The 27,077-nt window shown below is 45.2% G+C and overlaps 1 protein-coding gene across 1 annotated transcript; it reads left to right on the forward strand.

Annotated features, from left to right (window-relative positions):
- The first annotated feature begins 6,141 nt into the window (after positions 1–6,141).
- Positions 6,142–27,077, forward strand: LOC115139900 (ral guanine nucleotide dissociation stimulator-like). The gene is given in 19 exon segments (XM_029677757.2): positions 6,142–6,526; positions 12,599–12,635; positions 12,638–12,902; positions 13,033–13,107; positions 13,245–13,438; positions 13,591–13,715; positions 13,842–14,057; positions 14,169–14,272; positions 14,535–14,619; positions 15,945–16,022; positions 16,181–16,267; positions 16,388–16,420; positions 16,562–16,683; positions 16,784–16,879; positions 17,835–18,039; positions 18,303–18,377; positions 20,896–21,153; positions 21,354–21,468; positions 24,054–27,077. Coding segments are annotated over 19 exon segments (2,673 nt in total). The 5' UTR covers positions 6,142–6,199; the 3' UTR covers positions 24,230–27,077.

Below are 27,077 nucleotides of genomic sequence, written 5' to 3' on the forward strand. Positions count from 1 at the left end.
GTTTTTGTTTAAGTGTTCTTCGTGTTCTTCATTAAATAAAGAAGAATGTATTCTAACCACGCTGCGCTTTGGTCCACTCCATACGACGATCGTGACAATAACCCACCAACCAAGGACCAAGCGTCGTGGTAACGGGCAGCAGCAGCAGCGAACACAAGACTCCTGGACTTGGGAGGAGATATTAGACGGCAAGGGACCATGGGAACAGCCGGATGAATATTGCCATCACAAGGCAGAGCTGGAGGCGGCGAAGGCAGAGAGGCGCTGGTATGAGGAGGCAGCGCGGCTGGAAGCCCGAGAGGCAGCCCCAAAAATGTATTGGGGGGGGTCACACAGGGAGTGTGGCGAAGCCAGGTAGGAGACCTGCGCCAATTTCCTGTGCTTACCGGAGAGAGAGAGAGGAACCAGGCAGGCACCGTGTTATGCGGTGGAGCGCACTGTGTCCCCGGTGCGTGTGCATAGCCCGGTTCGGTACATTCCAGCTCCTCGTATCGGCCGGGCTAGAGTGGGCATCGAGCCAAGTGCCATGAAGCCGGCTCTACGCATATGGTCTCCAGTGCGTCTCCTCGGGCCGGCATACATCAAATCAAATTTTACATGGCACCAGCCTTACGCATGGTGTCCCCGGTTCGCCAGCACAGGCCAGTGCGGGCTATTCCACCTCGCCGCACTGGCCTGGCTACGGGGAGCATACAACCAGGTAAGGTTGGGCAGGCTCGGTGCTCACGAGCTCCAGTGCGCCTGCACGGTCCGGTCTGTCCGGTGCCACCTCCACGTACCAGCCCTCCGGTGGCAGCCCCCCGCACCAGGCTGTCTCTCCGTCTCATCCCTACAGGTGCTCCCGCCTGTCCAGAGCTGCCAGAGCCTTCCTCCTGCCCAGCGCTGCCAGAGTCTCTCGCCTGTCCTGAGCCGCTAGAGTCTCCCGCCTGTCCTGAGCCGCTAGAGTCTCCCGCCTGTCCTGAGCCGCTAGAGTCTCCCGCCTGTCCTGAGCCGCTAGAGTCTCCCGCCTGTCCTGAGCCGCTAGAGTCTCCCGTCTGTCCTGAGTCGCTAGAGTCTCCCGTCTGTCCTGAGCCGCTAGAGTCTCCCGTCTGTCCTCCTGCCCAGCGCTGCCAGAGTCTCCCGTCTGTCCTCCTGCCCAGCGCTGCCAGAGTCTCCCGTCTGTCCTGAGCCGCTAGAGTCTCCCGTCTGTCCTGAGCCGCTAGAGTCTCCCGTCTGTCCTGAGCCGCTAGAGTCTCCCGTCTGTCCTGAGCCGCTAGAGTTTCCCGTCTCTCCTGAGCCGCTAGAGTTTCCCGTCTGTCCTGAGCCGCTAGAGTCTCCCGTCTGTCCTGAGCCGCTAGAGTCTCCCGTCTGTCCTGAGCCGCTAGAGTCTCCCGTCTGTCCTGAGCCGCTAGAGTCTCCCGTCTGTCCTGAGCCGCTAGAGTCTCCCGTCTGTCCTGAGTCAGTCGCTAGAGTCTCCCGTCTGTCCTGAGTCTCAGCCAGGAGCTGTCCTAAGCCAGGAGCTGCCAGAGTCTCCCAGCCAGGAGCTGCCTGAGCCGTCAGCCAGCCAGGAGCTGCCAGAGCCCAGCCAGGAGCTCCAGAGCCAGCCAGAAGCTGCCAGAGCCGTCAGCCAGCCAGGAGCTGCCAGAGCCGTCAGCCAGCCAGGAGCTGCCAGAGCCGTCAGCCAGCCAGGAGCTGCCAGAGCCGTCAGCCAGCCAGAAGCTGCCAGAGCCGTCAGCCAGCCAGGAGCTGCCAGAGCCGTCAGCCAGCCAGGAGCTGCCAGAGCAGTCAGTCAGTCCGGAGCTGCCCTTCAGTCCTGAGCTGCCCTTCAGTCCTGAGCGGCCCTTCAGTCCTGAGCTGCCCCTCAGTCCGGAGCTGCCCCTCAGTCCGTAGCTGCCCCTCAGTCCGGAGCCACCCCTCAGTCCAGTGGGACCCTTTAGTAGGGTTGCCAGTCCTAGGTTGGCGGCGAGGGTCGCCGTTCCTAGGAGGCCACAAAAGCGGACTAAGACTATGGTGGAGTGGGGTCCACGTCCAGCACCCGAGCCGCCGCCGTGAAAGAGGCCCACCCGGACCCTCCCCTTTAGATTAGGTTTTGCGGCCGGAGTCCGCACCTTTGTGGGGGGGTACTGTCACGCCCTGACCTTAGTATTCTTTGTTTTCTTTATTATTTTGGTTAGGTCAGGGTGTGACATGGGTGATATGTGTGTTTTTATCTCATCTAGGGTGTTTGTACTGTCTAGGGGTTTTGTAGATTTATGGGGTTGTTTCCATCTAGGTGTTTATGTAGGTCTATGGTTGCCTAGATTGGTTCTCAATTAGAGGCAGGTGTTTATCATTGTCTCTGATTGGGAACCATATTTAGGCAGCCATCTTCTTTTGGGTATTTCATGGGTTATTGTCTATGTTATGTTGCAAGTTAGCACATTGTTTATATAGCGGTCACGGTCGTCTTATATCGTTTTGTTGTTTTTGTTTAAGTGTTCTTCATTAAATAAAGAAGAATGTATTCTAACCACGTGTGTGAGGTGTATACTTTTGCTTCAAAGTAGATTTGTTTAAGACTACCAAGAAACGCTCTTTGACCCTGATTTAGGCCACTGCAGTAAAAGGTTTTAAGGAGCCAACTCTCTGTCTGTCAGTGGGATTTTCCTTGGTGACTTTTTTTGTTCAGGTTGTTCGGCTTCTAGATCACATAACGCCCCATAAAACTAGGCTCTTATGTAACCTTTATAAGTGATTGACAACAATGCATGTAACTTATGGTGAACTCATTCACGTGTTTGTCTTGTTGTTGTACTCCACCATAAGGAAGCTATGCTAGTGTTGGCACTGCTTTTGGTTTGACTGCCTATGCTCACCATGTTTGCTTTCGGTTTACATTTGTCAGTCCATTGGCTGATTAACTGATGAAAATATAGAATGGCCATAATCTATTTTTGTTAGGCCTTATATACATTTTGCCTCACAATTTCAGCTGAATAGGAATAACCCTGAGAATGTCAGGGTAACATGATGCCAGTGATTTCATTTTTATTTTCTGTTCAGAGAAATACAGGGCCTTCAGAAAGTATTCATACCACATTACTTATTCCACATTTTGTTTCGTTACAATCTGAATAAAAAAATTGATTAAATATATTTTTTCTCTCTCACCCCTTTACACACACCATAATGACAAAGTAAAAACATGTTTTTAGAAATGTTGCAAATTTGACGGCCTCCCGAGTGGCGCGGTGGTCTAAGGCACTGCATCACAGTTGCTAGCTGTGCCACTAGAGATCCTGGTTAGAGTCCAGGCCCTGTCGCAGCTGGCTGCGCCCGGGAGATCCAGGGGACGGCACACAATTGGCCCAGCATTGTCCGGTTAGGGGATGGTTTGGCTGGCAGGGATATCCTTGTCCCATTGTGCTCCAGAAACTCCTGTGGCGGGCCGGGCGCATGCACGCTGACATGGTCGCCAGGTGTACAGTGTTTCCTCCGACACATTGGTGTGGCTGGCTTCTGGGTTAAGCGGGCATTGTGTCAAGAAGCAGTGTGGCTTGGTTGGGTTGTGTTGCGGAGGACGCATGGCTCTTGACCTTCTCCTCCTGAGTCTGTACGGGAGTTGCAGCGAAATGTTTTATCCTGAAAAGCTCCCCAGTCCTTAATAATTACAAGCATACCCATAACATAATGCAGCCACCACTATGCTTGAAAATATGGAGAGTGGTACTCAGGGATGTGTTGTATTGGATTTGTCCCAAACATAACACTTGTATTCAGGACAAAAAGTTAATTGCTTTGCCACATTTTTTGCTGTATTGTCTTGTTGCAAACAGGATGCATGTTTTGGAATCTTTTTTATTCTGTACAGGCTTCTCTCTTTTCACTCTGTCAATTAGGTTAGTTTTGTGGAGTAACTACAATGTTGTTGATCCATTCTCAGTTTTCTCCTGTCACAGCCATTAAACTCTGTAACTGTTTTAAAGTCACCATTGGCCTCATGGTAAAATCCCTGAGCAGTTTCCTTCCTCTCCGGCAACTGAGTTAGGGTCTGTATCTTTGTAGTGGCTGGGTGTATTGATACACCATCCAAAGTGTAATTAATAACTTCACCATGCACAAAGGGATATTCAATGTCAATACCAATCTACCAATAGGTGCCCTTCTTTGGAGAGGCATTGGAAAACCTCTCTGGTCTTTATATGTGTGGGGTACAGAGATTGAGGTAGTCATTCAAGACATTTCAGATATACATTTTTTATTCATTTGTAAAAAATTCTGGAACAAATAATTCCACTTTCACATTATGAGGTAGTGTGTGTAGGCCAGTGACAACACATCTCAATGCAATTACTTTTAAATTCAGGCTTGTAACACAACAAAATGTGGAAGAAGTCAAGGGGTGTGAATAAATTCTGAAGGCACTGTAAAGTACCGTTTATAGTTGTAATTTGCAATGGAACAATGGGACAGTTTCTTCACTCTTACAAGCTATGAACAGGCTTTTTGGAATCCCTATCATTTTTTAGTAGAAGTTAATATTTTATTGTTCAGTTTCTTGCGTGTTGACACAACTGTTTAAGTAAACACCCACTGGAGTGGGCCTGAGGTGGTTACCCAATCTGTGACTGGGGAGGGGAGAGAAGGGACAGCCGTGCTTTTGGTTCTCTGTCCCGGTCCGGTTTTATTCTCCAGTCTTATTCCTTGGTTCTGAGGGAAGCAGTGATGTGGTGGGCTCAGTGGACCTGTGGACTGCTGAGGGGTGGAGACTTCTGTAGGACTCAGTCTATGTGCCAGGCTGCCTTCATTACTGTGAAACGCAGAGAGGTAGACCGAAAGGTAGGTATCAACTCTGATACACTCAATATTATGCCGGAAAAAATGTGAGTTTCTTTGATAAATTATATATGCCTGAGCATGTGTGTGTGTGCATACAGTATGTGTGTGTTCCTCACATTTAGCAGTGGCATATTATCCAGTAGCTTGGCTTTGTTGTTTCTGTTCTAAGTGTGATATGATCATACTTCTGTATTTTGTTATAGGTTAGTTGTACAGTTAGTACATGAGCACTTACTGAGAGTAAACCATGTTGGGGTATCTGCCATAGCAGAACAACACTGTTTATTGATTCAAACAGGAAGCCTGACAAATAGAAGAGGGTGGACTGTGGTTCAATCATAGGAGGGCAAAAGGTAGCCAGCTGGTTGCACCTCCATGCTGACAACTCTCCCTCTCCCTACCCCATTCCTTTCACTCTCTCTCTCTCCTCTCTCTTTCTGTATCTCCTCATCCCATACAGCTGTTCAGGGAGAGATTTGTGACTCTGAATCATAGCAGCACCAGTAATCTCTATCTTGTGCTGCTGAATGAGGGGACATGGGAGAACATGTGGGAGAAAACACCCCCTGTTGTTAAAGCAGATGTTTTCACAGTCACACCTGTTTTTCTTTTCTTTCTCACACTTAGAATAGTGTATGTTGTTGAATATTGTATTTTGCAATGTGTTGTAGTAATGTTTGGTTCTTAAGAGGTTGCAAGTGTGTTCCAATTCTGACCAGTAGAGGGAAGTGTCACTCAAGAGAAATACCATCAAAATTGTCTATCCAGTCAATGTCGGAGATGACATGAGCACTCGTCCACAGAACATGCAATTATACCGCTAATGATACAATTCCTTTGACCTGCAAACGTATCATCTTTTCTTTAGATAACCAGCTGTTTTTCAAAAAAGGAGAAAAGTATTGAATGTTACTTGTAGTTGTTGCCTCACCTCAAGATAATCGCTTAGGAGTCATTGCACAATTGTAAAAATACCCCAGCACTAATTGAAGTTGTACTGTTATACTCACCCATTCCCTGGGGGTACATAACGTCTAATGATTCACTTGCCTTCAAAATGCTTCACTGACTATGGTCCATCCATTATATTTATTCTAAGGTTTTGGTGGCCAATATGCTCTAGTTGTTTTCTATCCTTTTATATTTCTACCGAGGTATAATACCTCTGTTGTTGCGCGTTATGGATACATGCAGTGAATACATTTTAACCGGACGAATGTATCAATATACAATACATTCTCTGGAGACGGTTTCCACAGCGACATAATAGTAACAACGATTCCCCGAGGGACGGTTACCGTAAGAAAGGTGGAGCTATGAAGCACTTTCCGTAACTGAGTCATGCATTACCAAGTACAGTAGGTCGAGGCGCTTGCCTTTAGTACAGAAGCATACTCCGTCTATGTACGTCCGTTTTTACTGTGTGGGTGGGTCCATGGTAAAAAAGAATGTTATTGTAGCCTATCATACGAAGGAACTATGGATGTACGACCAAGATAGGTTGTCACAGCAGCGATTGACTGCCATAATCGTATCAATGGTCCACTTTATGGGGATGTACTCCGATGCGCAAAACATCAAATCAGGATTCCTCGATGAGATGTTTGATGCTGGAACATGGAAGGTGCGAAATATTTGGGATGGGGTAAAGCTGGAGGTTGGCGAGGACGAAAGCCCGGTGGTCCTTCACAGTTTTACCCATTTGGACCCTGACCTACCACTATTTGAGGTAAGCCAGTGAGCTGTGCGTAAAGAACTCTACATCAATACCGAATGAGTAATTATAGGCTCGTGGCCTAGAGCTAGTGTCCCTAAACTGAACATTTGGGATGTCGTAGTATCCTATTGATTTAGAGTCTTATCAAAATGTATAACATGTAGGCCTATTGAAGTTCACAGTGATGTTTCACAGTTTTTATATGGTTGTTATCATGATATAAGTACTGAGTGTCCTGTACTACCCACATTTCAAAGGAAGATTCAAAAGAGTGGGCTATGTTCCTTCTAATTTAAGCTACTATCTGCTGATGCTCAATACTGGCCTTATAGGCAGATGGGGAACGTGTAAAGAAGTACATATACCTCAGCACATATTATACTATGGGTCTGTACGTTTAACAGTTGTTTTTCACTGAGAGGTTGCCGCAAATAAAGCATTGGGGATGACTAATCAAATTGTTTGGCTTTACATAATGCCTTCTTCGATCAGATGAGGACGAGAGCGTAATTGATACAGTGACTTTGAATGTTAGTTGTCACATCAGATCAAGAATTGGCAGGCAAAACATATGTAATTCTGGGAAAGTGCGTATACACACCGTGTGTGTACTTACTGTATGTTACCAGTAACACCACCGTCTGGCATGCATGTTTCTAAATATGTTCAATATCCTTCTGAAGAATAAATGCTGCCTTAAGAGTTTCAACAAGCTTGTGAAACGAAAGGCTGGAACTCAAACGCTCCATTATTATTAAAGACAGTATGTTTCCTTCATTTGTCACAAGTGTAGAGGGCAATTCAGTCTCCACTCCTACATGTACTAACTCTCTCTCTCCTGTAATCTAATCCTCTCCAGTAACGCAATTACCTAATGCTTAATCCCCCTCTTTCATTGACCTAGGAGCTGCCTCTACAATCACAGCCATTCTTCTCCTTCAGCTGAGTAGGCATGGTGAATGTACAGTATTGGAATTCAATAGTTCAGTTGTGTATAAATAAACTCAGTCCATTGAAATTCATTTGACACTTCAGCCAATGGCTGTTGATTGCTTTAGGGCCCCTATAGCCCCTGTAACCCATATGCAGTTATATATCCTTGAGCTGAAATGATGGTGTAGTGAGAGTCTGTAAATAACTTGGGTCTATCTCAGGAGTGCTGTGACACAGGCTTGGCATAAGATTGATACTGTTATGGTCACTCTGTCATCTGAAATATTACATTACTGATAGTGGTACAACCAAGGGTAGAGAGGAGGAGCCACTTTGTCTTGTGGATGATGTCCTCACCCTGTATATGTGTGTCCTTCCTTTGGCCCTTGTCCATTAGCCATGGTTCATAGTCATCTAGCCAATATACTGTTATGATGATAAAGTATTGCACTTTATAGCTAATTGTTTATTTCGGGTTTTGAGTTTATTAGGTCAATCAAAGAGATTAAACTGGTGATACTGGCACAAATTCTCCTTGGTAAAAGATGGCGGACCGTCATTGAAAAGTGTGTTGAAAATCATGCAATAATTAAAATATGAGGGCTTAAGAATTTAAAGAGTATTTCCACATATGTGGTAATGAACAAATTGGACATATCATTTGTCAAACAAATAAGTCAATAGCAAATCATACTCTCCCTCCGAATAGTTAATTACATACTTTGTTGTTGTTTTGTGTGTGTTTATGTGTGTGTGTTTGTGGAAATGCTCTACAAATGTCATTTTTGTTAAGGAGACCATTGTTTGTTGGATCTCATCCTGAGGACTGCAGACTGCAAGCGCCATTTTGATTGAGTACTGTAATGAGAAACTGTAGGTGGATTTGTAGCTCATTTGAATGGAGACGGAAAGGGAGAGAAAGGGAAAGGGAGAGGAAGGGAAAGGGGGAGAAAGGGAAAGGGAGAGGAAGGGAAAGGGAGAGAAAGGGAGAGAAAGGGAAAGGGAGAGAAAGGGAAAGGGAGAGAAAGTGAGAGAAAGAGAAAGGGAAAGGGAGAGGAAGGGAAAGGGAGAGAAAGGGAAAGGGAGAGAAAGGGAAAGGGAGAGGAAGGGAAAGGGAGAGGAAGGGAAAGGGAGAGGAAGGGAAAGGGAGAGAAAGGGAAAGGGAGAGGAAGGGAAAGGGAGAGGAAGAGCAAGTGAAAGAGAGGAAGGGAAAGGGAGAGAAAGGGAAAGGGAGAGGAAGGGAAAGGGAGAGGAAGAGCGAATGAAAGAGAGGGAGAGTGGCACTGAGGTTCAGGAAGGTGGAATGAAAGAAACAGACAGTGTCTGGAATTTTTAGGCCTGCATCCTGGAAAATAACTTTATTCCAAGTTTTTGAAACTTAATACCAAGTAAGTAGTTGTCTTTGACTTACTTCCAAACATGAATTCCTACTTATGTCCCAAACCGTAGGCTACTAATGTTATAGCAAGGATGTAGGCCTTGTTCTGTCTGACTATTCCAAATATCATTTTTGTGGATACAGCTCCTGATATGAATTCACATAGAACAAAGAACATTCTGAACATTCAACTCTCTTGTGCTCACAGGCCCTCTCTTAAAGAACAGCACTCAAAAGAAAATGAGTAAGACAAGCAGATAATGCACACTCGCATTTTACCCTTGCACACTAAGTTTTGTGTAAATCATAAACTGATGTCTACGGGACATTTTCTGCACAGTTTGTGAAATTTGTGTGTATATTTGTGTTTATAGTTGAGATTTTGCTCTAGAAAAAGTGATCCTAAGCTGTACATGATCTCATTGGCTTTCAACAGTCATTGTGTGTGAGCGGAAGCTGCTGCCTGTGCTAGAGGGTCACTGTTGGACTGCACTATTGTTTGTGTTGTGTATTTGTTTACTTTATTTCGGAGTAGATCTCTTTCTGGTGTGGGCTTTCTATGTGTCAGTTCCCTGCACAACTGTAGGATAGGATGATTATGAAACCAGCTGTGGATTTGCCAACCATTTCCCAATAGCCAACACTATCAACAAACTACCGAAATACAATTATAAAAAGTAGATTGTTATAGCGATGCTATGTGCATTAGCTGTAATAGTGCCATGTGACAATGTGTATTCAGGCACACGTAAAGAACGGATTATCTGCAACTGTTGGCTGAAGGATGGAGGTCTCTGTTGGCACTAGCTCAAAGTCCAAAGATCAATGCTTTGTTTATGTTGTCATTGTGGCTACAGCCTCGCTACATGCTATTCATAAGGTTTCTAAATGACTGAAGCTAACACATCCAGATAGATATTTTTTATAGATGGGATACATGGTACACACTGTAGGTGAGACCATGAATATGACCACTCATTGTCAACTTGCATTGACAGAGGAAGTTCCCCATTGACACAGTGTGTACCATGTCTTGCATAAAAAGCGAGCTTGCAAAACAGAACCCATTCAAATGTTGCAGTTGTCGTGGTTACAGTGAGGTTCCTGACCTGTCAAGTCAAGACTAGTTTTCATTCTTTCATTTTTGATGGACTTTCCAGTTAGAATTCGCTTTCCGATAAACTGATGACTTGTTTAAAAGGAGACTCTTCCCCACGTGAGTTTCATTTCCTTTCTTCCCTATTAGAGATTCACACCACTGTCTAGTATCTAGTCATCATCACACCCTTGTGACAGCAGCACCTGTTTGTCATATTGAGGAATGCATGGTGCCACTCTATTAGTGTGTGCTCAAGTACAACACTTGATCAAATCAACTCCAGATGCAACACTTAATTCAAAATGAACTCAAGTAGGCCTATCAACACTTGATAAAAAAATCAGCACTAATCAAATTATCATATGAACGAGTACTCACAGAATAATTAAAATCTGTCAATGAGATGGTGCGTGACAAAGGTCTTCGTAGTTTATTTGAATCTGATGGTGAACAGATGTAGGATCTTAATTTGATCACCTTGTTGCAGGATAACTTTATGGCAATGCAGGACATTTAAAAGGTGTAATGCATTTGAGATTTAAAAATGATTCTGAAGTTTGTAATTTCCACTTTGAAATTTCAGGCTTGATTTTTCCTTACAAAACTGCATCAACCCCTACAAAAAAATGTCCATTCATTATAATCCACATAATAATGAACATTTCCTGTTGCTGCAGGATTATTTTCATGCTGTAGCAAACTGGCCTCGGATTAAGATCCTACATCTATATATTGTATGTTTGTGATGGTGGCTCCTTTTGTGTTAGAACAACAGAAAGTGGAATTGAGACCCAAGGCACACTACTAGGGCTACCCATGACACCTCTTTCGCTGACTAAGCTATGAGTCAGGCAGAGAGGGAATATGACTGGTTAAGGCTAAATGGGGGAAGCTGTTTTCACTTACGTATATGTCTGTTTCCTGACCCTACTTATGCCCTGTTCCTGTGGCTCTTTGGGAGTTTCCTCTGGTTTCCATGGTAACCTGGTCTCTGGAGAGTCCCCTGACTTTTCTGCAGTTGTAAATAGGTCCTGTGTGGCACAGCCATACCACAGGCAGCCACAGCTCATCACTGTATACACATACACAGACTACACAAATAGAGTTTTCCACACAAACCTAATCTTATCTTAACCCTTTAATCTACATTTACATTAGGATTATGGTTTCTTTCTCCTTTTCATTCTTTCATTATTCAAGACCTGGTGAATCTGAATAGCACTGATTTGAGGCCCTGCTCCATGAACCTAGAGAGGTTGCCATTATGTTAATTAAGAGCAGGGCTGTGTTCCATTGGGTTTAGATTGATAGGCCAGCAGCATTTCTGTATGGCTCAGATGATAAGGGCTACTCTCACTGACAAGTCCAGTGCTGGTGTGCTCAGCCTCTGCCATACAAGGGAAAGGAGGAGACCTAGTCAGTTGTACAACTGAATGCATTCAACTGAAATGTGTCTTCTGCATTTAACACAACCCCTCTGAATCAGAGAGGTATGGAGGGCTGCCTTAATCGACATCCACGTCATCGGCGCCTGGGGAACAGTGGGTTAAGTGCCTTGCTCAGGGGCAGAGCAACAGATTTATACCTTGTCATCTCGGTGATTCGATCCAGCAAACTTTCGGTTACTGGCCCAACGCTCTAACCACTAGGCTACAAACATGTAAAAAAAAAATTTAAAAAGATTTGTAACAACACTTCTGTTCAAAAATAGGTTGCATCATTGATAGTATGAATATAGCACTTGAAATGGAAATGCAGCTGCTCCACTCCATGAAAACCAAGCAAAACAGAGCAGCTGTGTGATTGAAGGTGAGAGAGTACAGAGTAGGCTAACAGCAGATGTCCTGAGGGAGAAGCTGCTGTATACCCAGCTACTGAAAGGTTCTGATGAATAGTGTGTGACAGATACACAAGTAAGGGTATGACTGATGTCTGTGGCATGCTAGATTACTGTACATACCAGTCCCCCCATAGATGTCGGAAGCCAAAAAGTGATTAAACCGATGTTGCTTGGCTATCTGGGCCAAGTGCCTGGGATGCTCACTGTAAAGTCCTGTAATGTAAATGTATTCTGCTACATGTACTGGTTATGTCAGACTGTGTGCGTTTAAATGACCATTACTGTTTACAACATTCTGTGTTGGAGAGCTGGAGAGAAAAAAAACAAATGGTGACAACAATCAACGACAGTGAACTGTTTTATGGCCTATTTCATTGGGCTTCTACACCTGCATTGCTGGCTGTTTGGGCTTTGAGGCTGGGTTTCTATACAGCACTTTGTGACATCAGCTGATGTAAGAAGGGCTTTATAAATACATTTGATTGTTAGTTCCTTGTTTGTAAAGCAGGGCTCTGTTGTTGGGCTGTGTATCTATAGCAACCTCTGTTTGCTGAACAGTATTGTTATTTATGCATATACCCCAGTGGAGGCTGCTGAGGGGAGGACAGCTCATAATACTGGCAGGAATGGAGTTAATGGAATGGTATCAAACACATCAAACTGGTGGTTTCTATGTGGTTGATGCCATTCCATTGACTCCATTCCAGCCAGTATTATGAGCCGACCTCTCCTCAGCAGCCTCCACTGTGAGTGATAGAGAGATAGAGCAAAGGCCCGATCTCAAACGTTGCTTGTGTATTTCCAACATTTTGCTGTCTTTTTTTACCCCTGTAGAGCTCGACACAGGAGATCGGAGAGGAGGTGGAGGAGGGGCAGTCTTCACCATCACCCTGAGGAAAGTGCAGCTGCACCAGTCGGCCAGTAAAGGGCAGCGATGGCTGGGCGTGGAGACAGACTCTGCTCTCAGCCTGTATGAGACATGTAAAGTACGCACCATTAAGGCTGGTACGCTGGAGAGGCTGGTGGAATACATGGTGTCTGCGTTCAGGGGCAAGGACTCCACCTACGTCACCATCTTCCTCTGCACCTACCGCTCCTTCGCCACCACCCAGCAGGTGCTGGGCCTCCTACTCAACAGGTACAGAGACTGTCGGCTATGAAGCTAAAACCACACCTGCAGGTGTACACACAAACACACACAAACTAACACAGTGTACGTGTCAGTTCCCTCTGTAGAACGTTGACAGATGTTGTCCTTCATGTCTTAGGTATGCCAAGTTTCAGAACCAGCCTGGTATGGACTTACACAGACACACTCAGGAGGACCACACAGAGATCAGACAGTAAGTGTCTGGGGAGACCAGCGTGTTCAAACAGTTTGATCTTTCAGAATTCTAATGAACCACTGGTGCTCTTCCCTCTCTGTCATCTGCACGTCTCCTCATTCCCTGCCTCTTCCCATCCGGGTTGTGTCTTGCAGCAATGTGTCATCCATCCTGGGGGCGTGGCTGGACCAGTACTCAGAGGACTTCTGGAGTCCTCCACAGTATAGCTGTCTACACCACCTGATGTCCTACCTGCACCAACACTTCCCTGGCTCCGACCTGGAGCGCCGTGCACTCAACCTGCTGGCCCTCTTCCACCGCAGGCATCGGTGTGAGCCGGACCTTAACGGTGAGAGCCAGGATCGGGTTAAACTGGTCTGTGTCTCAGAGATATCAGGGATGATGGGGATGCTGATGCTTATTAAGGGCCTGTGGTGAACTGGTAAAATAGACGGTCATTTAGGCAGTCTGATTATTATCTCAGCTGTGTTTTCTTTACAGTGGAGCAGGTTGGCTGTCCGTTCGCCACGCAGGAAGAGAGTGTCTTTGAGGACGAGCTTCCTGCCCTGAACTTACTGTCCTTTGACCCCATCATGGTTGCTGAGCAGTTCACACTCATGGATGCGGTGAGACATTCCCCTCTTAATTTGAACTTGCTGCTCGAGTTTAAGTTACTTCAATTTTGTCTTCTTTGTGCTCACCCTTACTTACCCTTACCTTCTCTCTCCCTCCCCCCTGACATCACCCTGTAGGATCTGTTCAAGAAGGTGGTCCCCTACCACTGCCTGGGGGGCATCTGGTCCCAGCGGGATAAGAAGGGGAAGGAGCACCTGGCCCCCACCATTCGGGCCACTGTGGCCCAGTTCAACAGTGTCACCAACTGTGTCATCACCACCTGCCTCAGCAACCCCTGTCTGAAGCCCACCCAGCGGGCCAGACTGGTGGAGCGCTGGATAGAGGTGGCCAGGGTAAGGCATTAGACCCACTCTCTGGCTCAATCACTCAACAGTTAGTTTCATGTGTAGGTCATTGGTCATGTCTGTTTTTGTCACTCCATGGGTTCTTTCTGTTGTGTTTAGGAATGTCGGATCCTCAAGAACTTCTCATCTCTGAGAGCTATCCTCTCTGCTCTGCAGTGTAACTCTCTCCACCGACTCAAGAAGACCTGGGATGAGGTGTCCAGGTGAGACAGGGGATCAGCGACAGAGGGATAACAGTTGGGTTGGAGGGTGTACTATTAGATTATGAATTGAACCAGGGGGGTTTCATGGTCAAGTTCCCCAACCACCAAAGAAAACATCATTAGTGACATGGGTTTATGGTTGGGTTGATGGTAGAAGTTAAAATGTAATTTATAGTTTTTTTTGCAGTGGTGGTTTAGGTTTGTCTTTGCCACTGAGATATCAGGTTCCTCTTTTGACCTATTTGACTTATTCTGCCAACAGAGAGAATTTCCGCACCTTCCGTGAGCTGTCAGAAATCTTCTCGGATGACAACAACTACTCTCTAAGCCGAGAGCTGCTGGTCAAGGTGGGTCAATGATCAGAGGGAGAAGCGTGGATGTCGAAACGATTGTGTGCATAAATGACCCAAATGTTACTCAGCACCTAGTAGATATTTTAGGATAGGGACTGCATAAACAGGATGTGGTTGTGTCAAAAGTGGGGGTTGACAACTTAGTAGTTGACAGGAAATGTGGCTGGCTGACCCATTACTGCTTTATTGGCCCTCATCTCTATCTGTACAGCTGGGTCTCCATAGCATCCTGAAAATGAATAGACAAACTAGCTAACACCTTGTCTCCTCTCAGTTGCTAGCTCATTTATCATTCATCATGAGTTGTACAACACTGTATAGAATCTTACCTTGTAGTGTTCCCTCTAAAGTGTGTCAGATCAACCAGTGCAAGTATCAGTGTGTTTGTGTTTCGAGAGGACTTGCTATGCCTAACCGCATGCCTGCAGAAGAAGAGCGTGTCACCAGTAGTCGTTCATATTTTACTCTTTCAACACGAGGCTCAGTGCTTCTACCAGGACTAGAGGCAGGTCATATTCTCTTTGATGAAGATCACAGAGGATTAGATAGCAGACAACATATTCAGTTATATCTGAATCCTCCAATAGAAACATATTTAGTCTGCTCACCTGAATACATTCCTACACAAAGAAATAGGACGTGCCCTCGTCGTTGTTATGCCTATTTAGCATAAGTTACTCTTTAACTGCCAGCATATTCTTTCACTGGTGAAATGGGGAAATTGCTTTGATGTCATACGAAGCAATTATGATTGGAAAAAGCAGAGTGTTTCTCCAACAGGTATTCCTATCCACATTCCTAGGCTATTAGGCGTGTAATGAATGGGCCCTAACATTGAAGCCTGGGGTGCTTGTTGACGTACTTGTACATTGGCTGTGAATTGACAGAGGAAACCTGTGCTTGCTCAGAGGGAATCCCCGCTGACGTCATAGGCAGTTGGCAAGTACAGATAAGAGCACCACCCTAATGAGGCATGAGCCTGTAAGGGATATCCCAAGGCGTTGTCCTGCTTACCTCTGCTCCCACTTACCACTACTACTCTATCTATCTCGGCCAGCCCAACCAGGCCTGTGTAGGATTGCAAACTCTCATTACCTGGGGTGAAGAATCACTCTGGTTTGCACCATTCACAGAAACGTGAGCGTTAACTCGACAGTGCCCATACTGCACCCTCTCATATATTTGTGAATTAGTTAAGCCCTGTCCGTCTACTCTTCTGAAATTGAATCATGGCCAATACCAGTTGTGTTTCCCATTTGGTTTTTGCACTGTTCTAGGCAGTTTTGTAAAACCAGATTCTCCTCCCTCTCTCTCTGCAGGAGGGCACCTCCAAATTTGCCACCCTGGAGATGAACCCTAAACGAGCACAGAGGAGACACCAGCAGCAGAGAGACTTGGTGAGTCGAGATGTTTTTTTTAACATGAAATACCAAAGTCAACCACTTTATGCTGTTATTGTGTTCATAGCGCCATCTAGTGGTTAGATGAGTGTTATTGCTCCTGTGGTCACTGCTCTCTCTGACAACTCCTCTCTCTGACTCTGTCTCTGTCCCAGGGGATGATGCAGGGGACCATTCCTTACCTGGGCACCTTCCTCACTGACCTGGTCATGATGGACACGGCTATGAAAGACTTCACAGAGGTGAGAGTCTATCTCTATCTATCTCTGGATCCTGTAGCCTCTTCAGTCCACTTGTTAAGTCTCTGTTTATAGCAACATGAATAGTGCCCACATCTAATTGTTCTTTGTTCTCTATTCCAGAGTGGACTTATCAACTTTGAGAAGCGACGAAAGGTAAATTAAATTCATATGTACCTATGATAAATAGGTGTTGGTAAACAGGGAGACGCCCTGGTATTATGGTTGTGGCCCACCAGAGGTGACTGGCAGAGACTCACCTCCTCTCTCTCTCTCTCTCTCTCTCTCTCTCTGCAGGAGTTTGAGGTAATAGCTCAGATTAAGCTTCTGCAGTTGGCGTCCAACAACTACAGTTTCACCCAGGACAGCCTCTTCAGGGATTGGTTCTCAGAAGTGGAGAGACTCAGTGAGACAGAGAGGTGAGGAGAGGCCTAAGGATTTTTTAATGAAATGTAAAATGAATAGAATCAAGTCTATATGGTCATACAGTGTTGTCATTTCCATTCCTTTTCTCCACAGCTACACTCTGTCCTGTGAGATTGAACCGCTGTCTGAGTCTGCCAGCAACACTCTCAGAGCCAAGAAGAACGGGGGCATCATGAAACGCTGGAGCGAGTAAGTCCCATATAGTATAGACAACTTTTCACACTATCCCTAAATGTATTATACACTGAACAAAAATATAAACGCAACATGTAAAGTGTTGGTTCCATGTTTCATGAGCTGAAATAAAAGATTACAGAAATGTTCCATACATGGTAGTGAGCATTTCTCCTTTGCCAAGATAATCCATCCACCTGACAGGTGTGATATATCAAGAAGCTGATGAAACAGCATGATCAGTACACAGGTGCCCCTTGTGCTGTACACAACAAAAGGCCACTCTAAAATGTGCAGTTTTGTCACACAACACAATGCAATTGGAATGCTGAATGCAGGAATGTCCACCAGAGCTGTTGCCAGATAATTGAATGTTAATTTCTCTACCATAAGCCGCCTCCAACGTCGTTTTAGAGAATTTTGCAGTTTGTCCAACTGGCCTCACAATGTCCCAGTTCCTCCATGGCCTGCATACTCAGCAGACATGTCACCAATTGAGCATGTGTGGGATGCTCTGGATCGACATGTACAACAGCGTGTTCCAGTTGCCGCCAAAAATCCAGCAACTTCACATAGCCATTGAAGAGGACTGAGACAACATTCCACAGGCCACAGGCCACAATCAACAGCCTAATCAACTCTCAACTCTAAGAGATGTCACACTGCATGAGGCAAATGGTGGTCACACCAAATACTGACTGGTTTTCTGATCCACGCCCCTACCTTTTTTTTAAGGTATCGGTGACTAACAAATATTTTATTCCCAGCTGTGAAATCCAGAGATTAGGGCCTAATGAATTTATTTCAATTGACAGATTTGCATGAACTGTAACTCAGTAACTTCAGTGTAGTTGAAAATGAGTATTGACATTTTTAGCGTACATCCTTACCCGGTGTTTTCCGTTGTGTACCGTCTGATCTTTTTAGAGGTCCGGTTCTTATACGTCTCTGTGTTTTCCTCCATCTCCAGTCGCCAGTTAACTGAGGCCAGCTGCAGCAGTGCAGGAAGCTCCCACTCCAAGTCGTTTGACCAGTCTCACTTCAGACTGTACCAGGGAGGGGGAGTTGATAGTGGGGACACCCTCAGCGTCACCTCAGCCGGCTCCAGCGGCTCTGACCTGGAGGATGTCAACTCCAGCTTCCTGTCGGACTCACCGGACGCCCAAGAGAGAAAGGTGAGGAGGCGGACCATGGTCACATATGGGGGGAGGAGAACACTCCCGCCAGATGCAGAGGCATTTCATCATGCCGCACACATCCATCTTGATTTTTTTTTCTGAGATACTGAAATTACAGCATCACTGCAGCAATTTCAGTCCTGACATCGTCATGAATGAATGTTCTATAATGATTAAGGGCCATGTGAATTGACACCGACCCATGTACTTACTTTACCGGGCAGACTTTTGGCTAACTATGGCTGTGATTCCCTCTATAGAGCTCTACATCCTCAGTAAAACATTCAGCCTCTGCTTTGGGGAAAGAGTGGCAGACTCCTGATCCCAACTTCACGGTATTTCCACTCAGCAACCTTTTCTTTCTAATCCTCTCACTCTAACACGAGGGGGTTTCTTCTTTCTAACCCTTTCACTCTAACACTAGGGGGGTTTCTTCTTTCTAACACTCTCACACTAGGGGGGTTTCTTCTTTCTAACACTCTCACTCTAACACGAGGGGGTTTCTTCTTTCTAACCCTTTCACTTTAACACTAGGGGGGTTTCTTCTTTCTAACCCTCTCACTCTAACACAAGGGGGTTTCTTCTTTCTAACCCTCTCACTCTAACACTAGGGGGGGTTTCTTCTTTCTAACCCTTTCACTTTAACACGAGGGGGGTTTCTTCTTTCTAACCCTTTCACTTTAACACTAGGGGGGTTTCTTCTTTCTAACCCTCTCACTCTAACACAAGGGGGTTTCTTCTTTCTAACCCTCTCACTCTAACACTAGGGGGGGTTTCTTCTTTCTAACCCTTTCACTTTAACACGAGGGGGGTTTCTTCTTTCTAACCCTTTCACTTTAACACGAGGGGGTTTCTTCTTTCTAACCCTCACTCTAACACTAGGGGGGTTTCTTCTTTCTAACACTCTCACACGAGGGGGGTTTCTTCTTTCTAACACTCTCACTCTAACACGAGGGGGTTTCTTCTTTCTAACCCTTTCACTTTAACACTAGGGGGGTTTCTTCTTTCTAACCCTCTCACTCTAACACAAGGGGGTTTCTTCTTTCTAACCCTCTCACTCTAACACTAGGGGGGTTTCTTCTTTCTAACCCTTTCACTTTAACACGAGGGGGTTTCTTCTTTCTAACCCTTTCACTTTAACACTAGGGGGGTTTCTTCTTTCTAACCCTCTCACTCTAACACGAGGGGGTTTCTTCTTTCTAACCCTCTCACTCTCACACGAGGGGGTTTCTTCTTTCTAACCCTCTCACTCTAACACGAGGGGGTTTCTTCTTTCTAACCCTCTCACTCTAACACTAGGAGGGTTTCTTCTTTCTAACCCTTTCACTCTAACACTAAGGGGGTTTCTTCTTTCTAACCCTCTCACTCTCACACTAGGGGGGTTTCTTCTTTCTAACACTCCTACACAAGGGGGTTTCTTCTTTATAACCCTCTCACTCTAACACGAGGGGGTTTCTTCTTTCTAACCCTCTCACTCTAACATTAGGGGGGTTTCTTCTTTCTAACCCTCTCACTCTAACATGAGGGGGTTTCTTCTTTCTAACCCTCTCATTCTAACACGAGGGGGTTTCTTCTTTCTAACACTCTCACACGAGGGGGTTTCTTCTTTCTAACCCTCTCACTCTAACACTAGGGGGGTTTCTTCTTTCTAACCCTCTCACTCTAACATGAGGGGGTTTCTTCTTTCTAACCCTCTCACTCTAACATTAGGGGGGTTTCTTCTTTCTAACCCTCTCACTCTAACATTAGGGGGGTTTCTTCTTTCTAACCCTCTCACTCTAACATTTGGGGGGTTTCTTCTTTCTAACCCTCTCACTCTAACATGAGGGGGTTTCTTCTTTCTAACCCTCTCACTCTAACATTAGGGGGGTTTCTTATTTCTAAACCTCTCACTCTAACACAAGGGGGTTTCTTCTTTCTAACTCTCTCACTCTAACACTAGGAGGGTTTCTTCTTTCTAACCCTCTCACTCTAACATTAGGGGGGTTTCTTCTTTCTAAACCTCTCACTCTAACATTAGGGGGGTTTCTTCTTTCTAACCCTCTCACTCTAACATTAGGGGGGTTTCTTCTTTCTAAACCTCTCACTCTAACATTAGGGGGGTTTCTTCTTTCTAACACTCTCACGCGAGGGGGTTTCTTCTTTCTAACCCTCACTCTAACACGAGGGGGTTTCTTCTTTCTAACACTCTCACGCGAGGGGGTTTCTTCTTTCTAACCCTCTCACTCTAACATTAGGGGGGTTTCTTCTTTCTAACCCTCTCACTCTAACATTAGGGGGGTTTCTTCTTTCTAACCCTTTCACTCGAACACTAGGGGGGTTTCTTCTTTCTAACCCTCTCACTCTAACACGAGGGGGTTTCTTCTTTCTAACCCTTTCACTCTAACACTAGGGGGGTTTCTTCTTTCTAACCCTCTCACTCTAACACGAGGGGGTTTCTTCTTTCTAACCCTCTCACTCTAACACTAGGGGGGTTTCTTCTTTCTAACCCTCTCACTCTAACACTAGGGGGGTTTCTTTTTTCTAACCCTCTCACTCTAACATTAGGGGGGTTTCTTCTTTCTAACCCTCTCACTCTAACACGAGGGGGTTTCTTCTTTCTAACCCTCTCACTCTAACACTAGGGGGGTTTCTTCTTTCTAACCCTCTCACTCTAACACGAGGGGGTTTCTTCTTTTCTAACCTCCTCATTACCGTCTCATCACAGACATTACTTCTCATTATCTTTATACTTACGACTCATACTTTCACATTTCACATTTGATTTGTTTATTGCAGCATGCCACTCTGCAACAGAAGCTTGTTCTGTGGACTGTAAATGGTTGTAATCAATCTCTCTCTCTTTTTCTCTAGTTTTGGGAGTCCACCTCCCTGTCATCTCTAGACACCTCAGGGATGGGTTCCGGTTCAGGCTCCAGCAGTGCTTCGTCCTCCTCGGTGTCCTCCTCCACTCCTCTCCCAGGCGCCTCCCACTCTCACAAGCGCTCAGTCTCAGCCGTATCCTGCTACTCCACCCTTTCCCTGCCCCGCTACAACCAGCAGGTGGATGACTGCTGCATCATCAGAGTCAGCCTGGAGGTGGACAACGGCAACATGTACAAGAGCATCCTGGTAAGACCAAGGAGGAGGAGCAGGAGAGAGTTATTTGATATTGATAGATTCATTTCTTGTGAAATGTTTTCCTTGTGGAAAATGTTCATTGTTAGCAGAGGGCGGTTGATTCAATTAACAATGTCTGAGCCAGAGAAGAGATTTCAGGCACATCAGTTTTATATGTCAACTAAAAATGTGTTCTTTATCTCCTGGTGCAGGTGACCAGTCAGGACAAGACGCCAGCAGTCATCAGGAAAGCCATGGTGAAACACAACCTGGAGCGAGAGAAAGCTGAGGACTATGAGCTGATGCAGAAAATCTCTGAAGAAAAAGGTAATATGATAATTTACCAAAGATATGTTAAAGGCCCAAAAACTTGATTTCCTGTGCTTTATATTTCCACAATATGAGGTTGGAATAATACTGTGAAATTATGAAAATGATAATAATGCCCATTTAGTGTAAGAGCTGGTTGGAGTTTTGGCCTGCCTGGTGACCAATAATGGACCAATAAAAAAGAGTTCCAAACTGCTCTGCCAATAACAGCTGGTTTACTGTTTTCCCCTCCCCACTCAGACCAAGCAGTTACAAGCATTTTGCTACACCCTGCAATAACATCTGCTAAACACGTGTATGTGACCAATAAAATTAGATTTGAACCCTCCCAGACAGTCCTAGCAAAATTCTTCCTTGAGAAAGGTTTCTTTGCTAATAAGCTATTTTTGTTTCTCTTTGACCATTTTAATTGAAAACAATCACAGTTAGGTACTTAATTGCTATCCCTTCTTAAGAAAAGAAAAAAATATGTTCATAAAATAGTTCACAAGTGCAATTCCTCAACAATATCTTAAGATTGAATGATTTTCTTACGAACTTCTCAAATATCTTCTTACAAATCTTAAGATGTTTGTTGCTAGGCACCCGATTTAGATCGCGATCTAGCTAGCAATGGCAATTATGTTAGCATATTTCTTACAGAGACTACCATTCTAAAACATGTTCTTGGGTTTAAAATAATCAATACTGAAACTTTCAGATGAAGTTTGTAAGTGAATGTTAAAGCAATGGCAGTCCCGAAGAACCCGACTCAACCTGCTGAGCTACCGTTCAGGTTACACTTAATTTAAAAATCCTAACTACATTCATTGTAAGTACGATGTCCAGTAGAGGTCGATGTTTGAAAGCAGCTTGGAATCGAAGGATGCATTGGAACCACAGCGAAATCAGTGGGATCTCGCGTTTTGCAACACCGGTTTGAAAAAACACGTAAGATTCATTGTCGTTGATCATGTGATGATGTTACTTTGAAAATAGTGCCACAGATAGAACAATGAGACAGATATTTCACTGGATGTATAAATGTGGTAGTGATGGTAGTGAGAGGAACCCCAGTGGCCGGCAGTGTGATGGTAGTGAGAGGAACCCCAGTGACCGGCAGTGTGATGGTAGTGAGAGGAATCCCAGTGGCCGGCAGTGTGATGGTAGTGAGAGGAACCCCAGTGACCGGCAGTGTGATGGTAGTGAGAGGAACCCCAGTGACCGGCAGTGTGATGGTAGTGAGAGGAACCCCAGTGGCCGGCAGTGGGATGGTAGTGAGAGGAACCCCAGTGGCCGGCAGTGTGATGGTAGTGAGAAGAACCCCAGTGGCCGGCAGTGAGATGGTAGTGAGAGGAACCCCAGTGGCCGGCAGTGTGATGGTAGTGAGAAGAACCCCAGTGGCCGGCAGTGAGATGGTAGTGAGAGGAACCCCAGTGGCCGGCAGTGGGATGGTAGTGAGAGGAACCCCAGTGGCCGGCAGTGTGATGGTAGTGAGAAGAACCCAAGTGGCCGGCAGTGCGATGGTAGTGAGAGGAACCCCAGTGGCCGGCAGTGCGATGGTAGTGAGAGGAACCCCAGTGGCCGGCAGTGCGATGGTAGTGAGAGGAATCCCAGTGGCCGGCAGTGCGATGGTAGTGAGAGGAACCCCAGTGGCCGGCAGTGCGATGGTAGTGAGAGGAACCCCAGTGGCCGGCAGTGCGATGGTAGTGAGAGGAATCCCAGTGGCCGGCAGTGCGATGGTAGTGAGAGGAACCCCGGTGGCCGGCAGTGCGATGGTAGTGAGAGGAACCCCGGTGGCCGGCAGTGTGATGGTAGTGAGAGGAACCCCGGTGGCCGGCAGTGTGATGGTAGTGAGAGGAACCCCAGTGGCCGGCAGTGCGATGGTAGTGAGAGGAACCCCGGTGGCCGGCAGTGCGATGGTAGTGAGAGGAACCCCAGTGGCCGGCAGTGCGATGGTAGTGAGAGGAACCCCAGTGGCCGGCAGTGAGATGGTAGTGAGAGGAACCCCAGTGGCCGGCAGTGTGATGGTAGTGAGAGGAACCCCAGTGGCCGGCAGTGTGATGGTAGTGAGAGGAACCCCAGTGGCCGGCAGTGTGATGGTAGTGAGAGGAACCCCAGTGGCCGGCAGTGGGAGAAGATGGAACGAGATGGATTTTGGACGACATTCTGCAAATTTTCTCATCGATTAAACATTTAATCTCAATGCAGTTTTCAATTCCCAAAACAAAAATACGTAACGAACAGAGTGGACTAAGTTTTGTAGACTTTACCCTTTGCCAAACTTTTTAAAAATTGCGTTGTTTAGGAGTGCAAATGCGAATTGAGTTATTGCACACGCGCACTTCAAAGTAAGCGTTCCCTAACGGAAATATGCAAATGATATTGAGATCAAAATGGCTGCATTGGACCTTTCGTTGTCACCCATATAATACTTTTCATTATCATTCAAACAGATTGTCATTAATAGTATATCAATTTGTTGTTCTTACCACTGACACTTATCTCCATCCATCTTGTATAGTGTTCAAATTTATGAATTACTTACCTGGAGAACAAATGTTTTTACTAACAATATATACACCTCTCCTCTCACCCTATAGAGCTGCGGATCCCAGACAATGCCAACGTTTTCTATGCCATGAACTCTACCGCCAACTATAACTTTGTGCTGAAGAAACGTACCTCATCCAAGACAGGCCGGGCCAAGAGTGTAGCCAGCTCGACGCTGCCCCGCATGAAGCAAAAGGGCCTGAAAATTGCCAAAGGGATCTTCTGAGGGCGAGTGCCCCAGCTCTCTGTCAGTCTTCTGGATTAAGGCCCTCTAAATCCACCTACACTAAAGTATCTGAGAACTACACTAGAGACGGAGCCTAGTGAAAAACAAGAACTGTCTGCATGTATCATAAGCAGGCAGCAAAGCAGGAGAAGCAATTACCGGTATCAACACAATTGTGTCCAGACCAGGACTCTCCAGACAAGCCTGAAGAGACTGGTGTCTTCTTGGCTCAGGCCTTGATTATTGGGAGCTTAACAATGTGCTGTCCCTAACCCTCCGTGCCTGAGTTTGGCAATGGTGTTTACAGATATTTGGAATATCTGGTCATGTTAAATACTCTCTCTGACTCTGTGATGATAAGAGGGGTGTTAGTAAATATAGTAAAACAGGAGCACAAGGAACGTACAGAAAACTAAAGTGGCCTGGTGTGATTAGATAGAGAGGTGCTCCTTTGTAAGTTTGAAGAGTTTACTGCAGATGCTGCCATATTGAATATAGGTTAAAGTCTGTGCCCATTTCAGAGCAAACAAGGTGTGAATAGGTGTACTCTCTATTAAGAGCAGCCAAGAGACACATCTTGTTATATTCAATTATAACCACTACAAGGAAAAAGGATTTAGCAATGGAGCTCAATATGCTCAAAATAAACATTAGAAAGATTACAGAGAGTTAGGTGTAAAATAAGAGAAAAACGTGATGGAGATACAGTATTATGGTATTTAAGAAATACCAAACTTCACAGCATAATATCAGCATTACTTTGCAATGGACCTTTATGTTTGACGATGTTCCCATTACAGTTAGGCTATTGCTTTAGTTGTTTTTGCCACCATTTCCTTTGCTATGGGGCTGCTGCTAAATATACATTTTCTAAAGGTCAATAATTCACCTTCATGGGGGGTGAGGACAGGCATGACTTTGGGACTTTCATACGACTGCATGGTATTGAGTATCACTGAGTGATTCAGGGGCTCAGAGGACAGCATTTCATACCACCCTGTCCCTACTGGACTATCTCTGTATGGAAAACAAGGGTTTACATCCCATTACTGACAGTGGGATAGTGGTATCATGTATAATCTGTAACTGCCTGATGATTCCCCTTATGGCTGCCCAACCATGCAAGAGGAGTTAACGATCCTCGCCTCAGAAGAAAGCAGTGCATCAAACCCCAAACAAGCTTCTTCTTACTTACAAGCAGACAAGAGTGAGATGAATGACACCAACTCTGAAATTATTACAAGCATGATAGTGGTCTTTTCATGTCATAGAATAGACGACCAAAAAGTTGTCATTTCACTGACAATGCCTTTATTGCTCAGTGCTGTATGCTGGTCCCAACCCCTTCAGTTGCTTTTTAAATGTGTGTCATTTCCTTGATGACCATGGTAGGACCATAGAGATGAGTAATAGCAGCATGGTAGAGACTCCCCCGTGATGTTACGAGTTCTTTTTGGGGGGACCTACATAGCATAATGATTGGTTATCTCTTCTGGGCTGTGTCACTGAGGTTATTCAATTAATGCTCCGGACTTCCCCGGGTGAATTGGGTTAGCTTTAATTGCATTAGTTTTGTAACCGGGTTGCCTCCTAGGAGTGAGCCATGTACCCCGTTTTGGCCGATGGCGAAGTTGGCTCTAAACAAAAGTGACGTAGGTTAAGCACATGGTTTAATGACTAGGATTCTGTGTTTTCACATGCAGAAGTGATTGCTTTTGATTTTTAAAAAAAGGCTTTAACTGCCTTCCCAATGAAAACTAATTAGAAGATTCAAACATATTTTATGGAAAAAGAGATGTATGTTTCTGAACGATTCATGATGCTGCCTTGTTGACAACATGACCGAGCGGCACAAATTACAATTCGATTTGAGAAGGGTTCTCCTCCCTCACCGCTTTGGCCCATTCACGTCATGGTCCATAGCCTGGTGCACTTAATCGAACTCCCTCACTGTGATTTGCTCCCTTACACTGTGATTGGGTCTTTGCCGATTGCTCCGATTGGCTCTCTTCTATGCAGAGCACTGTGAACACACATTCTCTCTCTTTCTCTCTCTCCATTACGACACGATTAAATGGGGAAAACTCAACCCTGACGGAGAATAGATAGAGGTCCATGTGGTGGTAGAAAATATTTCAGGCCATGGAGAAAGGTGGCTGGTTTACCCCTTCCTATATGTACCAAAGAGATGAGTAGAGTGGGGGAGGGAGGGAGGGAGGGAGGACGAGGGGTCTGTTACTCTCAAAATACAATGTTTGTTTCATTTCTCTATCACTTGCTTTTTCTCGGGGAGATTGCCATTTCTGAGTGTTATGTTCTGAACACTACAACAACATTCTAAGAACCTCAGATATACTGTTCAAGCCTAGGTGGCAGTGTGGTTATTACTGGTTACCCTTGGAGAAACTGAACCACTTAGCAACAGGAACTAATTTGACTCTTGACATTTGAAATGGTTCAGTATGTTTTATGCTTTACCTAACTGTGTGTTTACTACCACTTGACTGATCACTGATTGTTTTGTGGTGTTATTCATAATTTACTGGAGTCTGCTTTGCTTTACCTGGAATGACTGGTCCTACTCTGCATATTACTTTGGCAGTATCTGTTGCCGTTGCCATTATCATAGAGTTAAAAACCTTTATATGTATTTGCAGTGTCTTGTCTCATGAAAATATTAAGATGTCATATGGAATAGTCTTTGTTTCTATATTTGATGACCTGGCGTTATTTATTGGTTTGTACAGAGATTTCGCTATGCATTGTACATTATTGCCTCTTATGTAATTATAGATTCATATATATACTCATGTATATACAAATAAACACTTATGTTTACAAAAGTCAA

Source organism: Oncorhynchus nerka, linkage group LG13 (genome assembly GCF_034236695.1).
Source record: "Oncorhynchus nerka isolate Pitt River linkage group LG13, Oner_Uvic_2.0, whole genome shotgun sequence".
Classification (NCBI taxonomy): domain Eukaryota; kingdom Metazoa; phylum Chordata; class Actinopteri; order Salmoniformes; family Salmonidae; genus Oncorhynchus; species Oncorhynchus nerka.